We start from the raw sequence: 25,035 nt of genomic DNA on the forward strand, positions 1-25,035 counted from the left end.
ATATATATCTTAATCCATAATCACCAAGGTTGTATATGATGAGTTAAGAATGTGTGTTTCCTCTACATTCTTCCTACGGTAATAATTTTGTTTAACTTGAGAAATATAATTGGAGACTACTTAAATATCATAACAGAACCAAGCCGAAGCGCAACAAGCTTATTTTTAAATGAATTTTTTCAGCTCATCCTTATTTTATGTTCATCCGTGCATCTTATTCTACCTTTACGGCCCTGTTCGGCTGATCCAATCTTGGCTTGTTTCAGCTTGTATCGGCTTATCTCCTCTCACATAATACTATTCATTCTACCAGCCGAATACTATTCACTGGATCAGCCGAACAGCCCCTACGTATAGTTTATAGCTGCCTAAGCAGCTAGCCAGCTTTTTTTTTTAGAATTAGCAGCTAGCCATAGCCAGCTAGGCCTATGGGAAAAATTTGGGGATTGAATTAGGGAAAGGTCCGCCGGGAGCCCGGAGCAAAAAGCCGCGGTTTTTTTTATTTTTTATTTTTTATTTTCATTTTTTATAAAAATATATTTTTGTTTTGGAAATTTACAGGAATATAGGCCGGCTGCCGGGCGGCCGGGACCTGGTCGCCCCGCTACGGGGCGGCATGGGTTTTTCTGAAAAAATTCGCGAAATTTTTTACAGAAAAACCCCTGGAGGACCGGCCGCCCGGCCGCGGGGCGGCCAGACTGTATTCCTGTAAATTTCGAAAACGAAAAAATATTTTTGTAAAAAAACGAAAATAAAAAATAAAAAAATCGCGCAAAAAGCCGCTTTGTGGGCCGGAAGAGCCAACGGGCCACGGCAGCGGTGGCCGTGGAGCCATGAGTCCTAACAGCCCAGTTCGTTTCATGGACCGGGCTACGGAAAAGGCCTATAGTGCCTAGACCAACCGAGTTTTACAGTGATATCAAGTTGGGCTGGTTCATTTCAGACTGAAACGAAATGCTAATTGGACCAGACCAGGCCGAACTTTTCTACTCTTTGAATGCAGAGGAAACTGAAGTCTATTTTCGTTAAAAAAATCTGAATTATATTCATTTAAGTACTTATAAGATCAGCTGCCTAAAAAGAACTAAACATTTTGCGGAAGCACCAGTTATTAGACAAAACTATTTGGTTAGTCGTAATATGAATTAGCTAAACACGAAGTAACTTAACTTGACAAATGAAGTAGACTGCAGAATTATACAATGTTAAAGTTCGTAAAATTTGAATCTTGAATTACGTGCGCGCCTTGTATCCTGGGACGGAGGGAGTATTTTTTCAGTTTCGGTTGGGTGACCTCAGAAAATGTTTCAGATAATCCGTAAATCAGACGTGCCTCCATATTTATTAGTAGTCCATAACTACAGATCTTTACAGGGAGATGCATATAGATCCGAATTACAGAAGTTGACAAAAACAGTAGCATCCATTACAAGCTGACGCACTCGTTGATTGATGCCTGTTTCTAAGGATTATCGCTGACGGAGCAAAATTAGCAAGGGATTGTTTTTGTCTGAAGTATGCTATCTCTATCCCAAGACCCCAACTCCTCGAGTTCAGTTTTCACTTCGCCAGACAGCTGCAATTTTCAGATATGATACTGACACATGTCGCCCGACGTAATCTGCACTAGCATCGTAGTTGCCGCTAACCTGCTGACTCTAATTTGGCCTTCGCATCAAGCTCCCTCCCAAATCTCCAGAGGTAATTCAGACCAACGAGCAGCTCAGTCACCGCAGCTTCAGTTTTCCTCCGATCTGCAAAATGCAGCGTCTGCAGAAGCAGGACGCTGGCGCTCGACGCGACGTTCCGCTGCTCGAAGTTCCTCTCGGCCTGCCAGCGGATCATGTTGTGGGCGAGCGGAGCCAGCCATCCCAGAATCCTCTGCACCGTGTCCGACCACTCGGCGGCCAGGATAGGATCGCCGGGCGGCGGGTTCTTGGCGAACGGCTTGAGGCGCGCCCTGAGAGACGCCCGGACGCTGTTCGTCAGCATGCCGTAGAGGTCGTCCCTCTCGTCGGAGCTAATGTGGAGAGGTGAGATGGCGAGCTTCTCGATGAGCATGATGAGGTTCGCGTAGTGCAGCGCCAGGGCGGCGCCGCCGAGGGACGTCTCCGGCGCGTTGGTCAGCACGTTGCCCGACGACTCGAACACGGCCGTCGAAGGCTTGGCGTTCGTGCGATCCGCCTCTTGGGACTGGAACTGGAAGGTGACGCTGCTGTAATCGTCGTTGCTGGCTGCAGATATGTAGCTGAAACTCAGTGGACGGTCGGTGTCGCCATTGATCCACCCGCCTCTCACAGGGGAATGGGAATCGCTCCCCGTCATGACAACGCAGCCCATGAGGTGCCTGCCGGCCGCCGGCCACCTGAGCTGCTTCAAGCTCTTGCTCCTGGACATGAGAAACCGACGGGCGTCGCCAACGGTAGCCTTGCCGGATCTCGCACGCGGCATCCTTCGAGGAGCGTCCGCCTCGACGACGTCCCAAGGGTACACCATGGACTGCATGCTGGTGCTCACGAAGGAACTGCTCCATGAGAGGCGCGAGACCTTGGAGTCATCATCCATGGAGGAGGAAGAGATGATGGAGATGCTCGTGGGCTCCAGGTCGAACACCTCCATGACTCTGGTCACGATGGTGAAGAGCGACCTGGCGAGCAGCCGGACGGCGTAGTCGAAGCTCCGGTTCCAGAGCGATGCCCCGCGGAGGCCCTCGACCTCCTGCCTCTGGCGCGCGCAGTCCCCTCCGTTGGCGGAGCGGTGCCTGGCGCGGCCGTCGCGGCGCAGGGCCTGTTCGAGCTCGGCGAGCACGTCGAGCTCGTGGCACAGGTGCGCCGTGGCCGCGACGAGGCGCTGCATCTTGCGCGCCTTGCGGTCCATCTTCTTGTCGGCGGCGTAGCGGAGCCCGTGCGGGTCGGCGCCGGCCTTGAGGAGGGCGGCGAAGAGGGCGTCGAAGCGGCGGAGCAGCGGGTCGGCGCAGCGGGGCGAGAGGCGCGCGACGGCGCGGGAGAGGTCCCGGCAGGCGGCGGCCACCTCGGCGAGCGCGAGCGCGAGGAGCGCGGCGTCGTCGTCGGCGACGAGGCGGCGCACGCCCTCGAGGCGGATGGCCTCGGCGCGGAGGCGCGCGAGCTGGGCGTCCCCGAGCGCGCGCCAGAGCCCCGCGGCCCGCGACATGAGCGCGGCGACCTCCAAGGCCAGCACGCCCAGCTTCTCCCCGCCGCCCCTGGGCGCGCTCAGCTTCCGCATGGCGCCCGTCGCTGGCGGCGGCACGAGACCGGACGACGCGGAGAGCGGCCGGGCGGCAGCTGGGTTTTAATTTGTACGCGGCGAGCGTGAGCCGTGAGGGGGTCAAAAGGCATCTGCGCGCCAACGGCTTTGGTGGTGGGCATAGGAAAGCTGCGGCGGATTGGCAAATAGGCATCGGTGGTGCCACCTCCCCTGTCACGGGGTGAGCAGTGGTGGCCGTTGGGAGTTGAAACCGAGCCACAGCCGCGGCATCGCGGGGGGGGATTCCCTGGGTCGGGTCGGGAGAAGAAAGGTGGTGTCGCGGCTCGGGAAGTTCGCCGGCGCGGCACTCCCAATGATTGGCGCAGCGCACCCAGCAGCAGCCGCGTTCGGCCCTTCTCTTCTCTTCTCTGTGGTGGCTAACTGGCTATATTCGTATTCTGACCTGATCCTCGCAGCCGTTTGACATGGGTCGCCGCGAGTTCACGACGATCCGCGACACGCGGCTCGATGCCTCGATGGAGTGGGACGCAGCAGCAGCGCGTTTGGCGATTTGCTCCTGTCCGATGGACAAGGGCAGCAACACACGTCAGGCGTCTCGTGTCACGTAGTCTCAGATCGAGAGAGAGACTCCCCGAGGCCCGAGCGAGCGACACACGCCGGCCGGAGAAAGGGGTTTGAATCGTACAAAGGATTTGCTGCCGGCAGCTACTCCCGTATGATCCATGATCCATACGGCAGGCTAGCTGCCAACATGCGCATGCCTTCAAATTCAGCTGCCTGATTGATCTTTGACCGTAAGGACGGACCATTGTGTTAATTTACTTGTGCCCTCCTACTTGGCCAGAGCTCGGCTGGCTGTGACTGTCTGACTGGTGACTTATGCTGATTTGCTGTGAGAAAAAAATACTGCTAGTTAACTGTTGCTGGTTTTATATGAGAAAGAAACATTATTGCTAATAGCCAGCAGAACAGAGCGTCGCATCTATTCACTGTCAATTGCCCATGTGGCTATGTGAGTATGTTTTTGCATGAAAAAAATATCACACGAGTCTTACGAGAGCAAACTTAAACTATAGAGTGCTAGCAAATCATTAAACACTACCACTTCACAATCATAAATGTAAGCCCACTAAAACATTATTAAGAAGGAAAACCTAAATAAAAAGGGATGTACCTTGCGGGCCAACTTAGTACCAAAACAATTACCAAACAGTAACTCAGCCCACTGCAGTGTGGGCTTGGGTTTTCTTTTCAATAATATGTGATCTTGGCCGGGCTTGGCCGCTTGGGTCATTTGCGCCATGCCCTGAATCCCCCTGCTGCGCTAGCTCACAGAGCGATCCATGGCCTCGGCCGTACGACGACGGTACGAGATGGTGCTACAAGCCGCCCCTAGCCGGCGCACGGCTGCAGCCTGCAGGTACCTACCATCAGAGTTGCAGACGAGTTACAGAGGAGCTACTGGACAATCTGAGGCAGAATGGAGTGCGTGGCGCAAGCTGGGGCGGCTGGGAGGACGGGGAGGGAAGGGAGAGACGGCCGGAGCTCGCCGGAGCGGCATCAGAACCTGCAGATCGTCGACGGCCGCGTTCGCATCGCAAGAGGCCCAGGATTGGATCGCGATATCTGCATACTGCCGCTAGTTCCGAATATTTGCATATAGCCCTCATATAATTTACAAATAGCCCCATACAACCCTGGATTTTGCATTTAGCACCCCGGTCGGGGTCGGCTCGGCCACTGGATCGAAACCGTGTGATTGCGGACGACGGCTGGCCGCACGGAGCCGCCGACGTGCCGCGGCGACGTCGATCTCCTCGCGCTCGGCGCTGGCGACCCCTACTCTCCGACCTTGTCCAGCACCGGCAAATCCTCGTGGATTCCTCACATCTGTTTTCTGAACTGGCTCCATCTTCTTCGCCTCGGTCAGCAACACCCGATCCCTCCACCAGTCCACCGGGTACTCCTTCCCTGATCCCATCTCAAAGCTCCACAACACAATGCCCTGTCGATGTTAACATAGACTGATAGTTTTCTGGTTTTCTTTTGGTGCGTGCTTCAGTACTGCAGTAGGAGGTACGCCCTTGTCCGTATGTGTTTATCATCTGAATTTTGTTGTATCGATGCAATTCAAGCATTCTAGTCTAGTAAAAAAAAATGCGATTCAAGCATTTCCTTCTGAAATCTTCCACAATGTGCTCATATTTCTCATGCCGTGCTGCACAGCATGTGTTCTGCCTTCCTGCCGAGATGTGCGGCTTAGCCTGTAGTTATGGCTTCCAGAATCATAATTAGGGAATGGACCAATACTGAATTCATGATGGCAACATGTGTCCCCTCCCTTTTTTCAACTAACCTAGAGATGAGATAAGCACATGCCTTCAGTTTGTTTATATTTTCTCCATGTTGCTTGTATTGTGCATTACGGTACCACCTTCAGTGGTCAGTGGTCACCCTTATGCCTCAGACCTCAACAGCACATAGTTCAGTTTCAGATTTTGCTTCAGATCTAAGAAAACCCTAGTATTGATATCCGTCTCTGAAGAATTCATACAGAGTTGCTATAAAATTTGTCCTTGCGCGGAAGAGTTTTTCTCAGTGTTTCTAACATCACAATGACATTTAGTTGTCAGGGTTTGAAAAAAGGATTGAACTCAGTTTTCCAAATTCTTATGATCATTGTATGGAAGTTCTTTCTCTAGGCTGCAGATTTATTTTCTATGATAACATCATATACAATTTCCCTTCTCCATTTTTCTTTAGTTAATTTTTTTCGGTCAGCTATAAATTACGTAAAGTCATAGTTTTAAAAAAAAGTAAAATCTACATCCTGGTCCTCAATATTGTTGTCATATTAATATGATGTCAGTCTGAATGTATAGACTCTTTCTCTTTTGAAGCCACCCTATAGGTATATACGTAATTTGATGACCAACATCTAAGTAAGAATAGAACTATAGAAGAACGTAAGTGCTTCTGCAGCAAATGTATGTAGGGTTACAAATAGTTACGCATTTGCAGGGCAGGGACATGCAATATTTGAATCACGTGTACTCTCTCATCCATTCATGTCATCTTGTACAAACCTTGACAGCAGTTTTTTCAGCAAACTTTTGATGGTTTTCTGTACCAAACCTAGATATTTATGGTCGACTTAAGTACAACTGGCTTCTGAATTCTAGTCCCCCTATCTTCCTTCTATAGTATACTTAATTGTGTTACAAAATATTAGCTTGATCGCTATGTATCTTCTGCAAAAAGAAACCGAGTTTATTACTGCTGTTTTCTTCAGTGTTTGTTCAGAATATGCTGTAACTGAAGTTGGACATATGGACTTAACTACTTGTGCCAATGTCCATTGTTGTGATGCAAATAATTCCCTGTCTACTTTTCCCAATCACCACACTATTAAAACAGGTATTCATCTTCCCATCTTAAAGCATCAATGTTTATCTGTTGTCAGTGAACATGCATCGGTTTAAAAATCTTAGCACTGAAGCTCAATGCTGACCCACATCAAACTCATATTACTTTGTCATTGTTATCATACCTCTGCTAAGTGGTGCAGCTTCTTGTCCAGTGTGCTAGGTCGCAGAAGCTATTCCTTGAAAGGGAGCTTCAACACCATGTACATGGGTAGATTAGGTGACAGATTATTTTGCAGTCTAAGAATAGAAAAGGTTCGATAGGTCTGTTCTATGTTTGTTTAATTTAATTATAATTTGGCAGCTTTAATTTTTTGTTCCTGTTTTGCTTTTACCTGTTTATCATATTGAAAGTTGTGACACAAGAAAGGGCGCGCGTGACATGCTTTCCCTTTCTCCCATTTGTTTTATACTTACAAGAAGCTTGCAAAAACGTTTGATACAAGAATGCCCCCCTTTTTTTGGCTTAATCACATGGCACCACTATCATGACTCTTTAATCAAAGCCTCATCAGTAACGAGCTCTATTATACTGCCTTGGGAGGTGAGTTTTGGTTCCTTCTGGGCACACTTGAAGCAAGTACAGCTACCCAATAATCCATACTCAGTATCTGTCAATATCTCCAATGAAAGTTAATACAACTTGTTTGTCTTTCCCATTCAAACGCCTATCAAGACAAATACAACTAAGCTTCTGTTGTCAGATGAGAAAAAATATCCTGATTCCTGACATACTCATCAGAATTTAGACGTCGAAACCTAATTCCTTTTCATCCTTTACTAAAGTTTATTACCTAAGTATCTTAAAACAGAATGAATTGAGAGTATTTATGCTTTTGAGAAAACGAGACATGGTTTTTAGGTCAGCAAAACAACTGTTGACGAGACGGCAGCATACGTGAATCTGAGTGAGCTGAGCTTGGAGTGCAACTTGGGGTCTTGAAGTTGCTCGGAAAAAAAAACTCGGGGTCTTGAAGTTGCTCGAAAAAAAAACTTGGGGTCTTGAGGATTCCTCCAGTGAGCTTGTTTTTGAAAGCACCCCAGTGAGCTTGTTGGCATACAAATCCAAGTTGCTCAGATTCTTTAGGTTTGCCAATTCCTTTGAGATATCACTGTCGCGATTGTTTCCTGTAAAATACAGTACAAATTTGGTTTCCATATATTCAGTCAAGTCCCACAACTTCGTTTTTCTCCCAATTTAAACCATAGAAAATCTGGAATGCATCTACACAGTACAAACAATGGATTCTTCAAGATATTTAGGATGTCGTTTTATGGTTGTTATCTGTTTAAATTTTGAACGTCCGACAGTTCAGAATGTATCGTCTTCAAGTACGTTGTTATTTTGTCATGCTTCTATTCCATAACCATAATTGTAGAAAATGGACTAATAACAAGGGCACCGTTTTCTCTTCCTGATGTTTCGTCTTAGTGATCCAGCTTAAACTGGCATGGCTCACCTAGATCAACCATCTGCATTTGAGCTCACCAATTGAGAACATGCTGTCCCACCAGGCCTCTGGTTCAGTGGTTTGAAATTGGATGTCTGTGGTAAAAGCTGGTTCTGAATCGAATGATCGATGTGAGGGACTACTGTATATGTTTTTCAAAAAGGGAGAAACTTTCAGTGGGAAAAAAGAAACGACTTTCAAATATGATCATCAACACTACCACACGACTAAGTATCACATGTCCATACTTTCAGTTTAGCTGACCATATTTTCTGTGATGGTATCTGTTGGACAAGGCTCCATTGTAAAAAAAATGACATTATTCTTCTATTTTAACCCTGGTAATAAAATGACACCCTTTTGGTAACACATTTTTCTTAGTTGTGAGTGTTCTAATTTACTTTGAAACTAGGATTATTGAAAGTTGGCTTTCCTTTGAATAAACAAACAATATACTCCCTCTGTTCTGTTTTCTATGACGCTGGTTAGCTCAAATTTGAGCTAAGCAGCGTCAAATAAAAGAGAACAGAGTGAGTAATTGAAAAGGCACAGTTTTCCTTTGAATAAACAAAAGATATCCCCAAAGTTCCTGTGTAGCAAATAACTTTGTTTGTTGTTTGGCTCCTCCAGCCAGCCAACAGTATTTTTATCTCACACAGCTCCAGCACCAGCCTCCAGCCACCAGCCAGCCAATAGTGTTTTTCTCTCACACCACTCCAGCACCAGCCACCAGCACCAGCACGGCGAATAGAGTGAATTTGCGCTTCAAATCTCTCAGTATCGTCTTTTTTACTGTCTTCTTGTTTATCAAACCGTTGAAAGCAGCTCTCCTCGAGGAAAAAAAGGGGGAAGAGCAGCACTGTTTTATGTTTGAGAAATAAAAAGTCCTAAGAATAAAAAGGGCAAAAGCAGAGTTATGGGTTATTTTCAGAACTCAGATGATGTGATCTGGGAGGGCACTATTTGGTTTTCTGTCTTTCACTCTGGCTTGTTTACTTCCCACCCCATAAATCCTGTAAACACAAAAAAACATCACATCGAATGTTTCGACACATGCATGGAGTACTAAATGAAGTCTATTTACAAAACTTTTTGCATAGATGGGCTGTAAATCGCGACACGAATCTAATGAGCCTCCTTAATCTATGATTTGCAACAGTGATGCTACAGTAACAATCCGCTAATTATGAATTAATCATTGTCGTGGTGCTGCAAACCACAGCCGGGTAGCGGAAGGCACCCGCCCTAGCCCAGAGGGTGTGTACTCGGGGGTTAGCTAGTCTTAGATCAATCTTCCTCAAGAACTCGATGAACACAGCAAGATTTAGAGTGGTTCGGGCCGCCGGAGCGTAATACCCTACGTCCACTGTGTGTTGTATTGCCTTCCCACGAGAGTGAGAAGGTGCGAGAGTTTCAGCCTGTCTAGATTGTGGAGATTGTCCTGTGCACAGCGGGCACCTCCCTTTTATATCTCAAGGGGGCGCGTACACGGCTGTTGGATCCCCGACAGGTGGGTCCAACGATGCGATATAAAATAACGGGGTGTTCATACATTATGGCGTTGCAGGCGAAGGAGATCTCTCTCTTGGATTCACTCGCCTGCTCCCGGAGCCCTCCGTCCATCATGTCTTGGCGCTGTCTTGTCGAGACGGAGCCCGACGCAGCTAGTAGCATCGCCTGTTACGTAGCTGAGCGGCTGTGTAGGGAGCGGCGTAGGTGGCATGATGGAAAAGTGCCGAGCCGTCGTATCCATTTAACGCGGCAGACGGGCTCTGCGCGGGCGCGGCTCAGGCAGCTCCACTGTGCTCCTTGGTAATACGCGGCGTGCAGCGGGGCCTGACAAAAGGCTGTCTTGTGTACCGCGGCGGCAGAGCACGCCTTGTCCATCGCATTAAATGCGGTAGGTGGGCGAGTCTTCCTGCGGAAGACTCGCGCACAACCCCACGTCTCCGGGACACGCGGCGGCTCCGGACCCCTACACGGTGAGGGGCGTCCGGACGGGCGCAGGAGGCCCCGGACCCCTCTGGGGGTCCGAGGCCTCGGCGGTCAGCTCGGAGCTTCCCTTTTGTGTAGACACGTGGCGTCACCGGACCCATCCTCAGGCGGGGAACGGTCCGGGGCCGTTGGCCTGGTGAGGGAAAAACCTGGCCTGTGGGGCCTGGCTACTCCATCTTTCCCGCGCAGCTACGGGTAACTACGCGGGTCCTGCCTTGCTGCAGTAAGAGTGGGTATCCCTGTTACAGGGTACCGACAGTGGCCCCCGGGCCCACCTTGGGAGAGGTACGAACCCACAGGTGGGGCCACTTCAGCGATTTGGCTCTGTATAGCTTGAAGCTCCTTTCCGCAGGGGTCTTGACCGGCTTTGACCGCCCATTGGGTTGGTTGCTGCTTCATCACGTCGCAACGGATTACTGACTATGGGCCCCACGATCAATGGTTCACCTAGTCACACGCGCGACGTTCGGCATTGCTGCGGCCGGAGTAACCGGGTCATTTACCACCGGCGCAGCTCCCGAAAAGCTCGGCCACGCCTGCGATTAATGCGCGCACGTCAGCTCGGCTTTCGCCTTGCTTCACGCGCGCAGGCGACGGTTCGGATCCCGCCTTCTCGCACCCTCGTTGATTACCCACCCTCCCTGACATGTGGGCCTGGGCCCCCACGTCATGGACTGGGCGGCCAACTCCGGGTGCGGGCGTCGCTTGAGTTCCGGCGACGGTTCCGGGGCGCGCCGGTTGAGTCAGGCTTTATAACGGGGCATACCGCATTCCACGGTTGCTTTCCCGCATTCGTCTTCTTCCTCCAGCCTTTGCGCCCCTTTGCCTCCGAGCTTTCCTCGCCCTTCTCTCCCCCTTACACAGGCTCCTTCCTCACCCACCAAGAGATGGCATCCCTTGTTCATCCCCGTCGCTTCCAGACCGAGGGTGAGCTGAACACAGTGCGCCGCCTGCTTGGGTGGAGTGCTCAGGAGACCGGCTGGGGGGTGCGAGCAGGCTCGGTTCCCCTTGGCAACCTCAGCGCCGGGGAGTTCGTGCTATTCACCTCGCATGTCTCCGCCGGCGTGGGACTGCCGATTTCTTCATTCTTGCTGCTGCTGCTGGAAGACTTCGGCCTCCAACTTCAGCATCTGACGCCGCACTCCCTCCTCCTGACGTCCATCTTCGTGCACCTATGTGAGATGTTCGTAGGAGTTCGGCCCTGCGTCATCCTCTTCCGCTACTTCTTCATTCTGGTGAGGTCCGGAAGGAGCAGGGACGAAGTGGGAGGGTACTACTTCCAGATAAGGAGCGACCTGCCAACTCCTTACATTCCCGGCCTTGCCGGCGGAAGATGGGAGAAGTGGCGCAGGGATTGGGTGATCGCCACCACAGAAGCCAACGAGCGCCTTGCCCTGCCGATCGCGGGGCCCGCCTCCGACAAAGCATCCTGGAGGGCCAAGCCGTCGCTGCAGCCGGAGTTCGACTCCGTGCTGGACAAGATCAGGTCGCTGGCGGAGAGCGGCCTCACCTCATGGCACGTGCTCGGCGACTTCGTGAAGCGGCGGATCGCCCCCTGAAGCAGCGGCCACGACCGGCGTGGAGCTTCACCGGCCTCAACGATTGCAGCAGGACCCACCGCGGGGAGGGAAGCGACCTGACCCAGGAGGCCTTGGAGGTCCTGGTGCGGAACGTGACGGGAGACACCTTCATCCCGGAGAACCTGATCCTCCCGCAGGGCATAGTCCCCCTCTGCGAGGACTCCGCGAGGGTGGCGGTGCTGGCAACCCTGCCGACTCTGGACGACGGGGGACTGGCCCCACGCCAGACCGGAGGCGACGCGAACCGCGGGCTCCGGATCCCTGGCACGTCCGGGGATCAGGCTACGCTGGGCGCTGCGGGGTCCGGCGTCACTACGAAGGGGAAACAGGCCGCGGCTAGCAGCGCGGCCGCGGCCGGTTCTAGCCGGGCTCAGAGCAGCTCCGGTGCGTCGTCGGGGGACGCAGGCCGGCGGAGGCTACTCCGGGTCGACGGGACCCTGGTCTCGGAGCCCGCCGCGAAGCGCCAGAGGTCTTCTGAGGGCGCAGGCCAAGGTAGCTCCCGGGCTGCCGGCCCCCACGGGTCCTCTGGCGCAACTGGACCACCACCATCGCCGCCGAGGAACTCATCGCGCCGGCAGCAAGAGCAGCAGCAGCAGGAGCAGCCGCAAGAGCAGCGGCAGCAGGCACGCGGACGGCAGCAGCAACAACAGGTGCGACCCCGGGTTGCGCCCATGCCGCAGCCGCAGGAACAGCAGCAACGGGTGCAGGCCCGGGTTGCGCCTGCATCGCAGCTGCACGGGCAACAACAGCAACAGCAACAGCAGCAGCCACAAGAGAAGAGGCCCGGGCTCCGGGGACGCTGGGTACCCGGTACTGCTGGGTTAGTGTCATCCTGCTCTCCTTGCCTGCGCCGGTGTTCTGTTTGTTTGTTTTTGTTGATGGCTTTTCTGCTTTGCTACCAGAGCTTCCCGCCCCAGCGGTTCTTCTACCACCGTTGGCACATCAGCAGGTGCCCGAGCGGCGGCTACCTCGGCATCGACAGCGACGGTGGCAGCAGGTGCGGGACCCTCAGGTACGGCGTCCTGCTGCTTACTCCGTGGCACATGATGCGATGCTGACTGTCATGCCATTTCCAGACTCTGCAGTGCTCAGTGCAGCAGCGGCGGCGGCGGTGGCGCCGGTGCTGGGTGCAGCCGCACCCGACACGGTGGTGGAGGTGCCAGTGCAGGGCGCAGCCGCTCCTGACGCATCGGTGGAGGGGGCACCCGATGCGGCCGCGTCCGCTACGGCGGCAGCGGGAGTGCCGGAGTTAGGCTCGGCCGCGCCCGACTCGGCGGCAGCGGGGGCACCGGAGCTGGGCCCAGCCGTGCCCGACTCGGCGGCAGCGGGGGCACCGGAGCTGGGCCCAGCCGTGCCCGACTCGGCGGCAGCGGGGGCGCCAGAGCTGGGTCCGGCCGCGCCCGACTCGGCAGCAGCAGCGGGGGCGCCGGAGCTGGGTCCGGCCGCGCCCGACTCGGCAGCAGCGGGGGCGCCGGAGCTGGGTCCGGCCGCGCCCGACTCGGCGGCGGCGGAGGCGCCGGAGCTGGGCTCGGCCGCTCCCGACTCGGCGGCATCGGGGGCGCCGGAGCTGAGCTCGGCCGCTCCCGACTCGGCAGCAACGGGGGCGCCGGAGCTGAGCTCGGCCGCTCCCGACTCGGCCGCAGCGGGGGCGCCGGAGCTGGGCTCGGCCGCTCCCGACTCAGCAGCAGCGGGGGCGCCGGAGCTGGGTCCGGCCGCGCCCGACTCGGCGGCGGCGGAGGCGCCGGAGACAAGTGCCGCAGCGGAAGCCCCTACCTCCAGCTCCGGTCCTGTTGCGGAGGAAGAGTTGGAGGTGGTGTTTGGCAGACGGCTCCTGCAGCTCCAATCCCCGGAGGAGGATGCGACTCCGCTTCCTCAGGTGCTGTTGCGAGTTCGGCGGTCGATCGAGGAGGCAACCTCCTCTGCCGAGGCGGCCTTCCGGCGGGAGTGGTCTGCACTGGAGAGCGAGCGCCAGCGTCTCTCCGACTGGCACACCCGCCTAGAAGCGCACACGAAGGCAGAAGCCTCCCGCGCTGCGGAAGCTCGGTCGAAGCTCAAGTCGGACCAAGAGGCCTACCGAGCCAGCCTTAAGAAGGTGTTTGACCGAGAGCTCGCAGTGTCGAACCGGGAGAAATCCTTGGCGCAGCGGGAGCAGGACTTCACCCTGAACGTTGTTGGCTTCGCTGCTCAGCGGTCCGACCTCGAGGCTCACCTCGCAGTTCAACAGTCCGAGCTGGAGAGTCGCAGCGAGGACCTCGAGTTCCGGAGGCAGGAGCTCGACGTCTTCTCTGCGACTCTGCAGGGATGGCGCGAGCAACTGCAGGAGAGAGCCAGCCAGCTGGCTGCCGACGAGGCGGATCTAGAGGAGGGCCGGAAGTCCCTCGCCAAGCGGGAGGCCCACGCCACTGGCATAGAGAAGGAGCTCGGGCGCCAGCGAGAGTCGCTCAAGAAGCTGAAGGGATATGCGGAGCAGAAGGAGGCCAAGCTGGAGGAGCGGTCCCGCGAGCTCGAGGAGAGATCCCGCGAGCTCGAGGAGAGGTCCCGCGAGGTGGAGGCGGCCAAGGCGGCCTTGGACACCCGGGTGCAGGAGGCTGTCCGGGAGGCGGTCCAGAAGCAGCAGGAAGACCAGCGCGCTGGAGCCCAGCGGATCGCTGACTGGGCGGCCGAAGCGAGCCTCGCACTGGTGCCATTTGGAATGAGCCCGATCCAGGTGGCGGAGCCGCCAGCTTCGATAGCTGACGCCCTCCCAGTGTTGAGCTCTGCTTCGGATAGGCTCCAGCGCCTGGGGCCGGTCCTTACTGGACAGCTTGAAACCGAGGGCCGCGAGCTGATCCGGATGGTGGCGGAGCACATCCTGACCTGCCTCCGGAGCCACGACCCGGCCATCTCGCTGGCGCCCGTGGTCGATGGCCCTGTAGCAGAGACGGAGGCCGCCGCTCGGGACAGCGTGCGGGAGGTCGTTGACTTCGTCGCCTCCTACTTCAAGCGAGAGCCTGCGGACCCTTAGGCTGGGGATTGTATCTTTTTTCCTTTGCATTATGTAACAAACATTGTATTAGTTGAAAGTTTTTGAAATAGAAGAAACTTCAACTTAGCTGTTTGTCGGTTGTTGATTTGCGGTATGCGGCACCCTGGCGCCCTGGCCCCCTGGCGGATAGGTTCAGTTGTTTGGACCTGTCTGCCACGTGAGCCGTAGAAGATACTCCGGACCTCCTTGGGCATGGGTGTCACATAGTTTGTAAGACGAGCAAGCGTCTTGTTCCCTGCGTAGCATACAGAACTACAGAGAGAAGAATCAAATTTGCTTATATGGTAGCAATGATACTGCAACTTAACTGTTTGGCGCATGCAGAATCCATTCATGGTGTCTGGGACAAGGTGGATGCTCGGGCCCCCTGGGAGATAGACTCAGTTGTTTTGAGTCTGTCTACCATTGAAACCGGACCTTGGTCTGCATGAAGGCTTTGAAGCGGATGCCAGGACCCCCTGGTAGGTAGGCTCAATGGTTTGAGGCTGGCTACCACCCTAGAGGCGGCTTAACCTGTGTACCACTTCAAATTCACAGCTTAGTAGCAGGCCCGCGGGACTCATCCCTGACCAGTGCCAGGCTGGTACAGGGTCCGGGGCTCAAGATGCGCAGGTCCAGGTTGGTCAGTGCTTGTTACAGAGTGGTGGAGTGCGTAGGCTTAGGGTCGGAACCAGGCTAAAGCGCTACGCAGGGCTCCGGACCATTCCAGGAGACAGCACGATCTTTCCGGACCTGGCTTCACTGTCCCAGACCCTTCGCAGCAGTGGGTGAGGTCACTTTGCTGTGCTCGATCCTTTGAGATATAGTGCTGGACATGCCGTGTTGGACTTAGGAAGCCAGCTCTTGAGTTGGGACGAGGTCTGGGCCCCTAATTACCCGGCTCCAGGTACTAGAGCACTCGTTACAGGGTGGTGGAGAGTGCAGGCTTTTGGGTACGGAACCAGCTAAGCGGCTACACTGGGCTCCGAACCGCCCCAGGAAACAAGTACCCGCTCCCCAGAGTAGGTCTCTAGGGGTCCGGACCCCTCTCCAGCAGCAAGAGGGTCCGGACCTGTACGGTAGTCCAGCAGCTCAATGCGGATCTTAGTTGCAGCAACAAGAGCGGAGGTCCCGCGGGGGTTAGAAAAAGGCGAAAATTCCGAAAATCGAAGTGCGTAATTTAGCTTTGACACAAGATAGAACTAGGAGAAATTCTTTCCTTTGCAATCTCGATGTACATGGCTTGCACGATGGATGTCAGAGGCCGGGTTTACGAGGTCGGACCTCTACCGCTCTGAGCCGCGCGTTAGCCGACGGTGCGATGGATGCCAGAGGTCGGGTTTACGAGGGTGGCCCTCGACCGCTCTGGGCCGCACACTGACTCTATCTTATTACGAAGGAAAAGTTATTTCCCTGCTCTGCCTAGGTGTAAAACTTACGCAGATGCTCTATGTTCCACGGGTTAGGCAGCGGCACTCCGTCTTCTGTGGCGAGGCGAACGCATCCGGGCCGGCATACCTCCGTAACCTTGAAAGGCCCCTCCCAGCTGGGGGAGAGTTTGTGGAGCCCCGCTCGGTTCAGGATCCGCCTGAGGACGAGGTCGCCAGCCCGGAGCTCCCTACTGTGCACGAACCGTTGATGATAGCGCCGGAGCGCCTGGTTGTAACGTGCATTTCGGATTGCTGCTCGCCACCTTCGCTCGTCAACGAAGTCCACGTCATCGCACCGCAGCTGCTCCTGCATGGATTCGTCAAAGGCCTGGACCCGTGGGGAGCCCAGGTGAATTTCTGGGGGAAGGCATGCTTCGGCCCCGTAGACCAGGAAGAACGGAGTCTCCCCGGTAGCTCGGCTGGGTGTGGTCCGGTTGCCCCATAGTACACTCGGAAGCTCGTCAACCCATTTGGCTCCATGCTTTTTCAAGCAGTTGTAGGTGCGGGTCTTGAGTCCCCTGAGGATCTCTGCATTCGCTCTCTCAACCTGTCCATTGCTGCGGGGATGTGCCACGGACGCAAAGCATAGCTGGATGCCGATGTCCTCACAGTACTCTTGGAAGAGTCTGCTTTTGAATTGGGTCCCGTTGTCCGCGATGATGCGGTTTGGGACGCCAAATCTGCACACAATGGACCTGAGGAATGCGACTGCAGATTTCTTAGTAATATTCACCACAGGAGTAACTTCCGGCCACTTGGTGAACTTGTCGATGGCGACATAGAGGAACCGGTACCCGCCGACAGCCCGGGGGAAAGGCCCCAGGATATCCACACCCCACACAGCGAATGGCCATGAGGGTGGAATCATCTGCAGGGCTTGAGCTGGAGTGTGTATTTGCTTTGCATGGAACTGGCATGCTTTGCAGGACCTTACCAGCTCAGCCGCATCCTGGAGTGCTGTTGGCCAGTAGAAGCCATGCCGAAAGGCCTTGCCAACAAGCGTGCGAGAGGAGGAATGACTTCCGCACTCGCCTCCATGGATCTCCGCGAGCAGTTCGCGGCCCTCTCCCTGGGAAATGCATTGCATGAGGATTCCGTTGGCGCCACGGCGGTAGAGATCCCCTTCTACCACCGCGTAGCGTTTAGCCAATCGGACTATGCGCTCAGCGGACACATCGTCATCAGGGAGGATGTTATCCTTCAGGTAGCCCCGGATCTCGGAGATCCATGCATCGGGAGCTCCCAAAGCAGGTAGGAGTGGCTCCGTGAGGTCACCAGGTTCCTCATCAGAACACACAGCCCCGGTTGGGCACCATAGGTGGAATGCTGCCGGGACCGCTAGCTTCGAGGTGCCAGCTTGGTCCCCCTCACCCGGCTCGGCAGGCTGGGCGGTAGGTTTCAGCAGCCGTCTTTCAAAGACACCCTCGGGCACAGATGCCCAGGTAGATGCTCTCGCAGAGAGATCATCTGCTGCTGAGTTGTGCTCGCGGGGAACGTGTTGCAGTTCCAAGGCGTCGAAGTCCTTCTCGAGCTTCCTCACGTGAATGAGGTATGCCGCGAGCTGGGGATTGTTGCAGTTGCAATCCCCTCGGACCTGCTTGATGATCAGCTGGGAGTCCCCCTTCACCAGAAGCTGCCGGACCCCCAATGAGAGGGCTTGCGTCAGGCCGAAGATCAGAGCCTCGTATTCCGCCATGTTGTTAGTGGCCTTGAACTCAAGGTGCACCATGTACTTCAGCTGATCTCCGTTTGGGTCGATGAGGACCACACCAGCCCCGGACCACTTCTCGCGGGCGGACCCATCAAAGAAGAGTGTCCAGTGAGGCTCGGTGAAGACTGGTGTCCTGATTTCCGGCTCCGGGGGTCCAGCATTTATGACCGGACCCCCAGGGTTGCTTGGGGAAGGAGTCCACTCCGCTATGAAATCAGCCAGGATCTGGCTCTTGACCGCGTGGCGTGGCTGGAAGTCCAGTTGGAATTCTGCCAGCTCTGCTGCCCACTTGGCGATATTGCCTGTGGCGTTGGAGTTGTGTAGGATCGCTCTTAATGGGTAAGAGGTCACTACAACAACTCGGTGTGCTTGAAAGTAGTGGCGCAGTTTTCTGGACGCAATAAGTATTGCATAGATAAGCTTATGCGTCTCAAGATACCTGGCCTTTGCCTCGTGGAGGACTTCACTGACGTAGTAGACTGGCTTTTGGACGGTCCGGACCCTAGTTCCTGGGTCCGGCTCGCCCTTGTCCATCACATCTGTCCCTTGGGCCCCCAGTGGTTCTGGGTTCCCACTGGGATGAGGCTCCTCCGGACCTGCCTGTGCAGGGCCCGGACCTTCAAGCTGGGGTGAGGCTGACGGGCCCCCGTGTCCGGGGTCCGGCTCACCACCCTTGGCCAAGGAGTCCTTGGTGCTCCCCTGGGGAGTTTGCTCCATCCTTTCGGCGACCAGCACCATGCTGACCGCCTCCGCAGATGCAGCAAGATACAGAAACAACGGCTCATCGGGTTCTGGAGCCACCAGTACTGGCAGCGAGGTGAGGCGCTGCTTCAGCTCCTGGAAGGCTTGTTCAGCCTCTTCGGTCCATGAAAATGGACCGGACCTCCTCAACAGCTTGAAGAAGGGAAGGGCCCTCTCAGCCAGCCTCGATATGAAGGGGCTAAGAGCAGCGAGAGATCCAGTAAGCTTCTGGACGTCCTTGATACGGCCAGGAGGCCTCATTGCTTCGATCGCCTTGATCTTGGCTGGGTTTGCCTCAATGCCTCGATGTGAGACCAGGAAACCTAGCAGCTTCCCTGCTGAGACGCCGAAGATGCACTTCTCTGGGTTCAGCTTGGTGCGCGTGGCGCGAAGACGGTCGAAGACGAGGGACAGGTCCTCCACTAGTGTTGACCCTACCTTAGTCTTGACCACAATGTCATCGACATAAACCTCAACAATATTTCTAATTAGATTACCGAAGGTTTTGTTCATAGCTCGTACAAACGTGGGTAAGGCATTCCTTAGACCATACGGCATGACAATGTAGCAATAAAGCCCATCTACTGTTACAAAGGCAGTATGCTTACTATCCTCTCTAGACATCTGAATCTGGTGGAAACCAGAGTATGCATCTAGGAAAGACAAAAGTTCACACCCGGAGGTGGAGTCCACGATCTGATCGATACGCGGAAGAGGATAGGGGTTTCTTGGACATGCCTTGTTGAGGCTGGTGTAGTCGATGCACATCCGGAGCTTCCCGTTGGCCTTTGGGACGACGACCGGATTGGCCAACCACTCGGGATGGTGGACCTCCTCGATGAAGCCGGCGTGTAGGAGCTTGTGGACTTCTTCGCGGATGAAGTTCTGCCGCTCCACGGACTGCTTCCGAGGCTTCTGGCGCACCGGCGTGGCGTCAGGGTAGATCCTCAGATTGTGCTCGATCACTTCCCTAGGGATCCCGGGCATCTGTGACGGTTCCCAGGCGAACATGTCGACATTTGCCCGGAGGAAAGCGATGAGCGCGTCTTCCTATTTCTCCTCCAGGTTTCCCGCGATGCGGGTGGTCCTGGTGGAGTCTGTTCCAATCTGTACCGACTTCACGAGAACTTGGTCCGGGTCAGATGGTTGGACCTTGGGAGCCTTTGCAGGCGCCCTGGGTTGCGAGGTGGACGGATCCTCCTCGGAGCGTGCAGCCTCTGCCGCCAGAGTATGCAGTCTCTCAACTACAGCAACGGCAGCGGTGCGGTCACCCTGCACGGTGAGGACTCCGGCAGGGGAAGGCATCTTCAGGACCAAATACCCGTAGTGGGCAATGGCCATGAAGCGGTAGAGTGCCGGTCGGCCAATGATGGCGTTGAACGGGAGGTTCACCTCCGCAACATCGAACATGACGCTCTCTGTGCGGAAGTTCTCCTCGGTCCCGAACGTGACCGGCAATGTGATGCTCCCCAGGGGGAACACCGGGTGTGGGCCCACTCCGGAGAATGGGCGAGAGGGAGTCAGCTTGGACTCTGGGATCTGCAGCTGCTTAAATGCTGCATAACTGATGACGTTGAGACCAGCTCCACCGTCAATCAGCACGTGGTAGAGCCTCACGTTGGATATGACAGGAGCGGTGACTAAAGGTAGCACACCAGCTCCGGCCATATTCTCCGGGCAGTCGGATGGCCCGAAAGAGATGGTGGTGTTCATCCACCTCTGGTGCGGCGCCGCCCTCGGGACCCCCGGCTTCACCGAAAGGACCTCCCGGCGAAGGGTCTTCACGTCCCGCCGGGAGACAAGCTCCCAGCTCCCGCCATACATTACGTACAGCTTCTTGCGGCGGTCGCCGTTGTCGGAATCGGAGTCGTCGTTGTGATAGACGCCCTTTAGCTCTCGGGCGGGGGATTGGTACCCCAGCTCCTTCTCCCCGGCCGCGGCCCCACTGTCAGAGGCCTTCTCCTTGCCGGCCCGCTGGCGAGGAGGGGGTGAGCCATCCTTAGAGGACTGCTCACGCCGCCCACTGACCCGTTTCGCGAGCTTTTGGATCTCGCGGCAGTCAGCGGCGCTGTGGCGAGCAGTGGGATGCACTGGGCATGAACCTCCGCTTCCACCTTGCGGGCGAGGGCGTTTGCCGTGGGTATTCTGGCCCCCAGCCGCTGCAGCCGCAGCCGGCGCCGCTGCTGGCGCTGCTGCTGCAACGACTGGTCCGCCGGAATGCGGCTCCCCGCGACCCCGGTTCTTCTTCTTCTTCTTGCCACCGCCCTGAGCGGTAGCACTGGAGCCACCAGCTTTGGTGTCTCCATCTTGGGGGGCTGAGTGCCATGCACGGCCCTCAGCGGCCCTGGCACACTTGTCTGCCAGGGAGAAAAGCGTAGTGACGCTTTCCACCTCGTGCGTCGCCAGCTTCTCGAGCATCTTCTCATCACGCACCCCCTGACGGAAAGCGGTAATAATAGATGCATCTGAGATACGAGGAATGGTACCCCGTACCTTGGTGAAGCGCGAGATGAAAGCCCGAAGCGTTTCCCCGGGTTTTTGCCTCACGGCGTGAAGGTGTGCCTCCACACCATGCTGTTGGTAGGCGCTGGCGAAGTTCGCTGTGAACCTCGCACAGAGCTCTTCCCAGGACTGAATCGTCCCGGGTGTGAGATTCATGAGCCAGGTCCGGGCTGGCCCAGACAAGGCTACATGAAAGTAGCTTGCCATGACGACGCCGTTGCCACCAGCCGCTGTGATGGCGGTAACGTACACCTGCAGGAATTCCGACGGGTTAGTAGTACCGTCGTACTTTTCCGGCAGGTGGGGGCGGAACTTGGGTGGCCACGCCACGGCGCGGAGGTGCTCCGCAAGCGCAGCACAGCCCACCCCGGCCACCGGTGCGCCCGACTGAATCCGGGCGTTCACCGGAGGCCTGGGTGCCGCCGCGTCCAGATCAGCATTGAGGTTGCGTCCCTCAAAGTTGAGGCGGCGCTCTCGCGCCCTCTCGACAGCGATGCGGGCATCCTCCCCCGCGCGCCGGCGGTTGAGCTCCGCCCGCAAGTCTTCTGTTCGTGCACCCCTCACGGTAGGGGAGCGCACAGATGCCGATGCACCGCCCTGACGCTGGTGGTAAGGTACCACCGCGTTGCCAGGCGGAGGTCGTTGCCCAGTCTTTGCAGAACTGGGGGAGGCCTGAGCCAGATGGAGGAGACGATTGACGTCGTCCCGCCACTGCCTCAGGGCGTCTGGCGAGGCTGCCTCAGCCGGGGGGTTGCGAAGCAACTCCCTAGCCGCTGCCAGCGCTCCGCCGCTCGCAGCCTGTGAGGGGACCCTTGACGGGCGCCCTGACTCTTGCCGGCGGGCGGCGCGCGCCACCGCAAACGGTGCCTGCTCCACAGGCACAGTTGCCCCTGGAGCAGGAACGCGAGAGGCATGTGGCGTGGAGGACGCCACCCCCTCCGTCATCTCCACGTCGTCTACGCGAACCATGGGGACGAAGAAGATGATGGAATGCGACCAGCTGTTTTCCCCTACCTGGCGCGCCAAATGTCGTGGTGCTGCAAACCACAGCCGGGTGGCGGAAGGCACCCGCCCTAGCCCAGAGGGTGTGTACTCGGGGGTTAGCTAGTCTTAGATCAATCTTCCTCAAGAACTCGATGAACACAGCAAGATTTAGAGTGGTTCGGGCCGCTGGAGCGTAATACCCTACGTCCACTGTGTGTTGTATTGCCTTCCCACGAGAGTGAGAAGGTGCGAGAGTTTCAGCCTGTCTGGATTGTGGAGATTGTCCTGTGCACAGCGGGCATCTCCCTTTTATATCTCAAGGGGGCGCGTACACGGCTGTTGGATCCCCGACAGGTGGGTCCAACGATGTGATATAAAATAACGGGGTGTTCATACATTATGGCGTTGCAGGCGAAGGAGATCTCTCTCTTGGATTCGCTCGCCTGCTCCCGGAGCCCTCCGTCCATCATGTCTTGGCGCTGTCTTGTCGAGACGGAGCCCGACGCAGCTAGTAGCATCGCCTGTTACGTAGCTGAGCGGCTGTGTAGGGAGCGGCGTAGGTGGCATGATGGAAAAGTGCCGAGCCGTCGTATCCATTTAACGCGGCAGACGGGCTCTGCGCGGGCGCGGCTCAGGCGGCTCCACTGTGCTCCTTGGTAATACGCGGCGTGCAGTGGGGCCTGACAAAAGGCTGTCTTGTGTACCGCGGCGGCAGAGCACGCCTTGTCCATCGCATTAAATGCGGTAGGTGGGCGAGTCTTCCTGCGGAAGACGCAGGAAGACTCGCGCACAACCCCACGTCTCCGGGACACGCGGCGGCTCCGGACCCCTACACGGTGAGGGGCGTCCGGACGGGCGCAGGAGGCCCCGGACCCCTCTGGGGGTCCGGGCCTCGGCGGTCAGCTCGGAGCTTCCCTTTTGTGTAGACACGTGGCGTCACCGGACCCATCCTCAGGCGGGGAACGGTCCGGGGCCGTTGGCCTGGTGAGGGAAAAACCTGGCCTGTGGGGCCTGGCTACTCCATCTTTCCCGCGCAGTTACGGGTAACTACGCGGGTCCTGTCTTGCTGCAGTAAGAGTGGGTATCCCTGTTACAGGGTACCGACAATCATAAATTAATTAGCATTATTAGATTCGTTTCGCGATTTACAACTCATCTGTGTAAAAAGTTTTGTAAATAGACTTCATTTAATACTTCAAATTAGTAACATTCTTTAAAAAAATTACGTTTCAACTAAACAGGGTCTCTTTCTACCAAGCTGTGCTCACTGAGCTATGGGCTAGCTAGCTGTTCTCCATTTCAGTATCGGAGAAGCAATAAATGCGATACTATAGGAGTAGGAGTACGTTGTGTATCCAGCTTTTGATCCGCAGCGCACACATTTCCATCTTTTGCAGCGGATCTTTGGGAAATTTTCTCCAGCTGCCATGCATCTGTGCAACTTCAGACTGTAAACTTGATGTTTCCAAGGCAAGGGGCGGTTTTTTTCCCCCGAAAGATTTAAGGGATGGTTTCAGTTGAGCTCTCTCTTTCCTGCTCTAGTTGTTTATCCTGTAGTATTGTGTACCCTTTCCTAAACATTTATAGTGTATATTCCTATTTATATTTGAAAATAACTCTTCATACCGCACTCCTGTGTTGTTAAGGCATTCTGTTAAGGCCCCACTGTTTTGTCTGTATCATCCTCTTTATGGTTGGTGTCTTATTGTCAGCAGAAGCATTACTTTTTGTTGGGGATACTAAATTTAAATGGGTTCCATAAAATTATTGTTTCTTTATTCAGGCGCATATAGTTTTATGGTAACGAGGATTTCAAGTTTTTTACAGTTACAGAACATCATGGATTTGACTGTTCTTTTCTATTTGCCTTCTGAATACTCTCCAGCTACTGATTTCCCGAAAGGCCCAAGCTTCGATCTTACCCCCTCAGTTGGACAGCTGTGAAAGTGTGAAATGCGCAGGACAGATTGGCCAAGCACAACATTGCAAGCGCTGCAAATTTGGGTACGCGTGCTTGTTATAATATTTTTATTGAACAGGTATTCCCATCTTCTCCTAAAGGTTTCATGCAAATAAAAGAGGAGGGAGGAAACATGATCTGACTTTTTATGTGATTTTGAAGATTCAAAAAGAAGAGACACGTTAGGAAAGCTGCATAGAAAGATGAGAAGCGAAATGCTTTATTAGGTTTACTAACAGGTATTAGTAGTCTTAATACTACTACTAATAGAATTATCACTCTCAACTACATGAAAACAACCAAACAGATGCTAGACACATGCGGAAAGCTGCATAGAAAGATCAAAGATGAGAAGTGAAATGCTTTATTACGTTCACTAACGGTATTAGTGTTACTGATAATACTAATAGCAGAGTTATCACCTCTCAACTACATGAAAAAAAAACCGAATGCTCCTTCTGCATCTTAACAAATATCAGTTTACATGCTAACTTTGAAATTTTAGTTCTGTTGTTTACAAAATCATATATTGCATTAAAATGAATCGTTATATTTTTCATCACTTTTTATGTATATATGTTATTACACAAATTATGAATGTCAGTTTTATTTGTTAGTATGATGACGATCCATTCTAATTGCAAACCGTGAGAAACAAAAGTGTTCAGGGTAGATTTAAAAACTTGACCTGCGGGGGTAAGACCGTCCCCATGGCATTTTTTGAGAGGTAGAATGACCTTCTCACAACAGGCCAAGAAAACCCCCGAACCCCTGCCCCACCCGTACACGGGGGCCCGTCGCCTTGTGAGTTAGGCCAGGCTCCACAGTGCTTTGGACATGAGGCAGACGAGGGATTTTTTTTACCTGTAGGCGGAAATTCGTCCCCACTAGGGATCGAACCCACAACCTGCGGGGTGCCGCCGGATTGCTGTGACCAACTGGTCCGACATCCTTTGGCTCAGGGTAGATTTAGACATGGAGCTGGAGATGGAGTGAGCAGTAATGAACTGTATGGTACAAACCCCAA

General features: G+C 54.8%; 1 protein-coding gene and 1 long non-coding RNA gene across 2 annotated transcripts; one reads left to right on the forward strand and one right to left on the reverse strand.

Annotated features, from left to right (window-relative positions):
- Positions 1-1,312: 1,312 nt before the first annotated feature.
- Positions 1,313-3,327, reverse strand: LOC120696705. The gene has a single exon (XM_039979691.1). The coding sequence runs from the start codon at positions 3,241-3,243 to the stop codon at positions 1,645-1,647; it is 1,599 nt and encodes a 532-aa protein (XP_039835625.1). The 5' UTR covers positions 3,244-3,327; the 3' UTR covers positions 1,313-1,644.
- A 1,233-nt stretch (positions 3,328-4,560) lies between these two features.
- On the forward strand, positions 4,561-9,122 carry LOC120696708. Its single transcript, XR_005684273.1, has 2 exons — positions 4,561-5,185; positions 5,288-9,122. It is a non-coding gene; the product is annotated as an uncharacterized LOC120696708 (long non-coding RNA).
- The last annotated feature ends 15,913 nt before the right edge of the window (positions 9,123-25,035 follow it).

This window comes from Panicum virgatum, chromosome 3K (genome assembly GCF_016808335.1).
Source record: "Panicum virgatum strain AP13 chromosome 3K, P.virgatum_v5, whole genome shotgun sequence".
Taxonomy (NCBI): Eukaryota; Viridiplantae; Streptophyta; class Magnoliopsida; order Poales; family Poaceae; genus Panicum; species Panicum virgatum.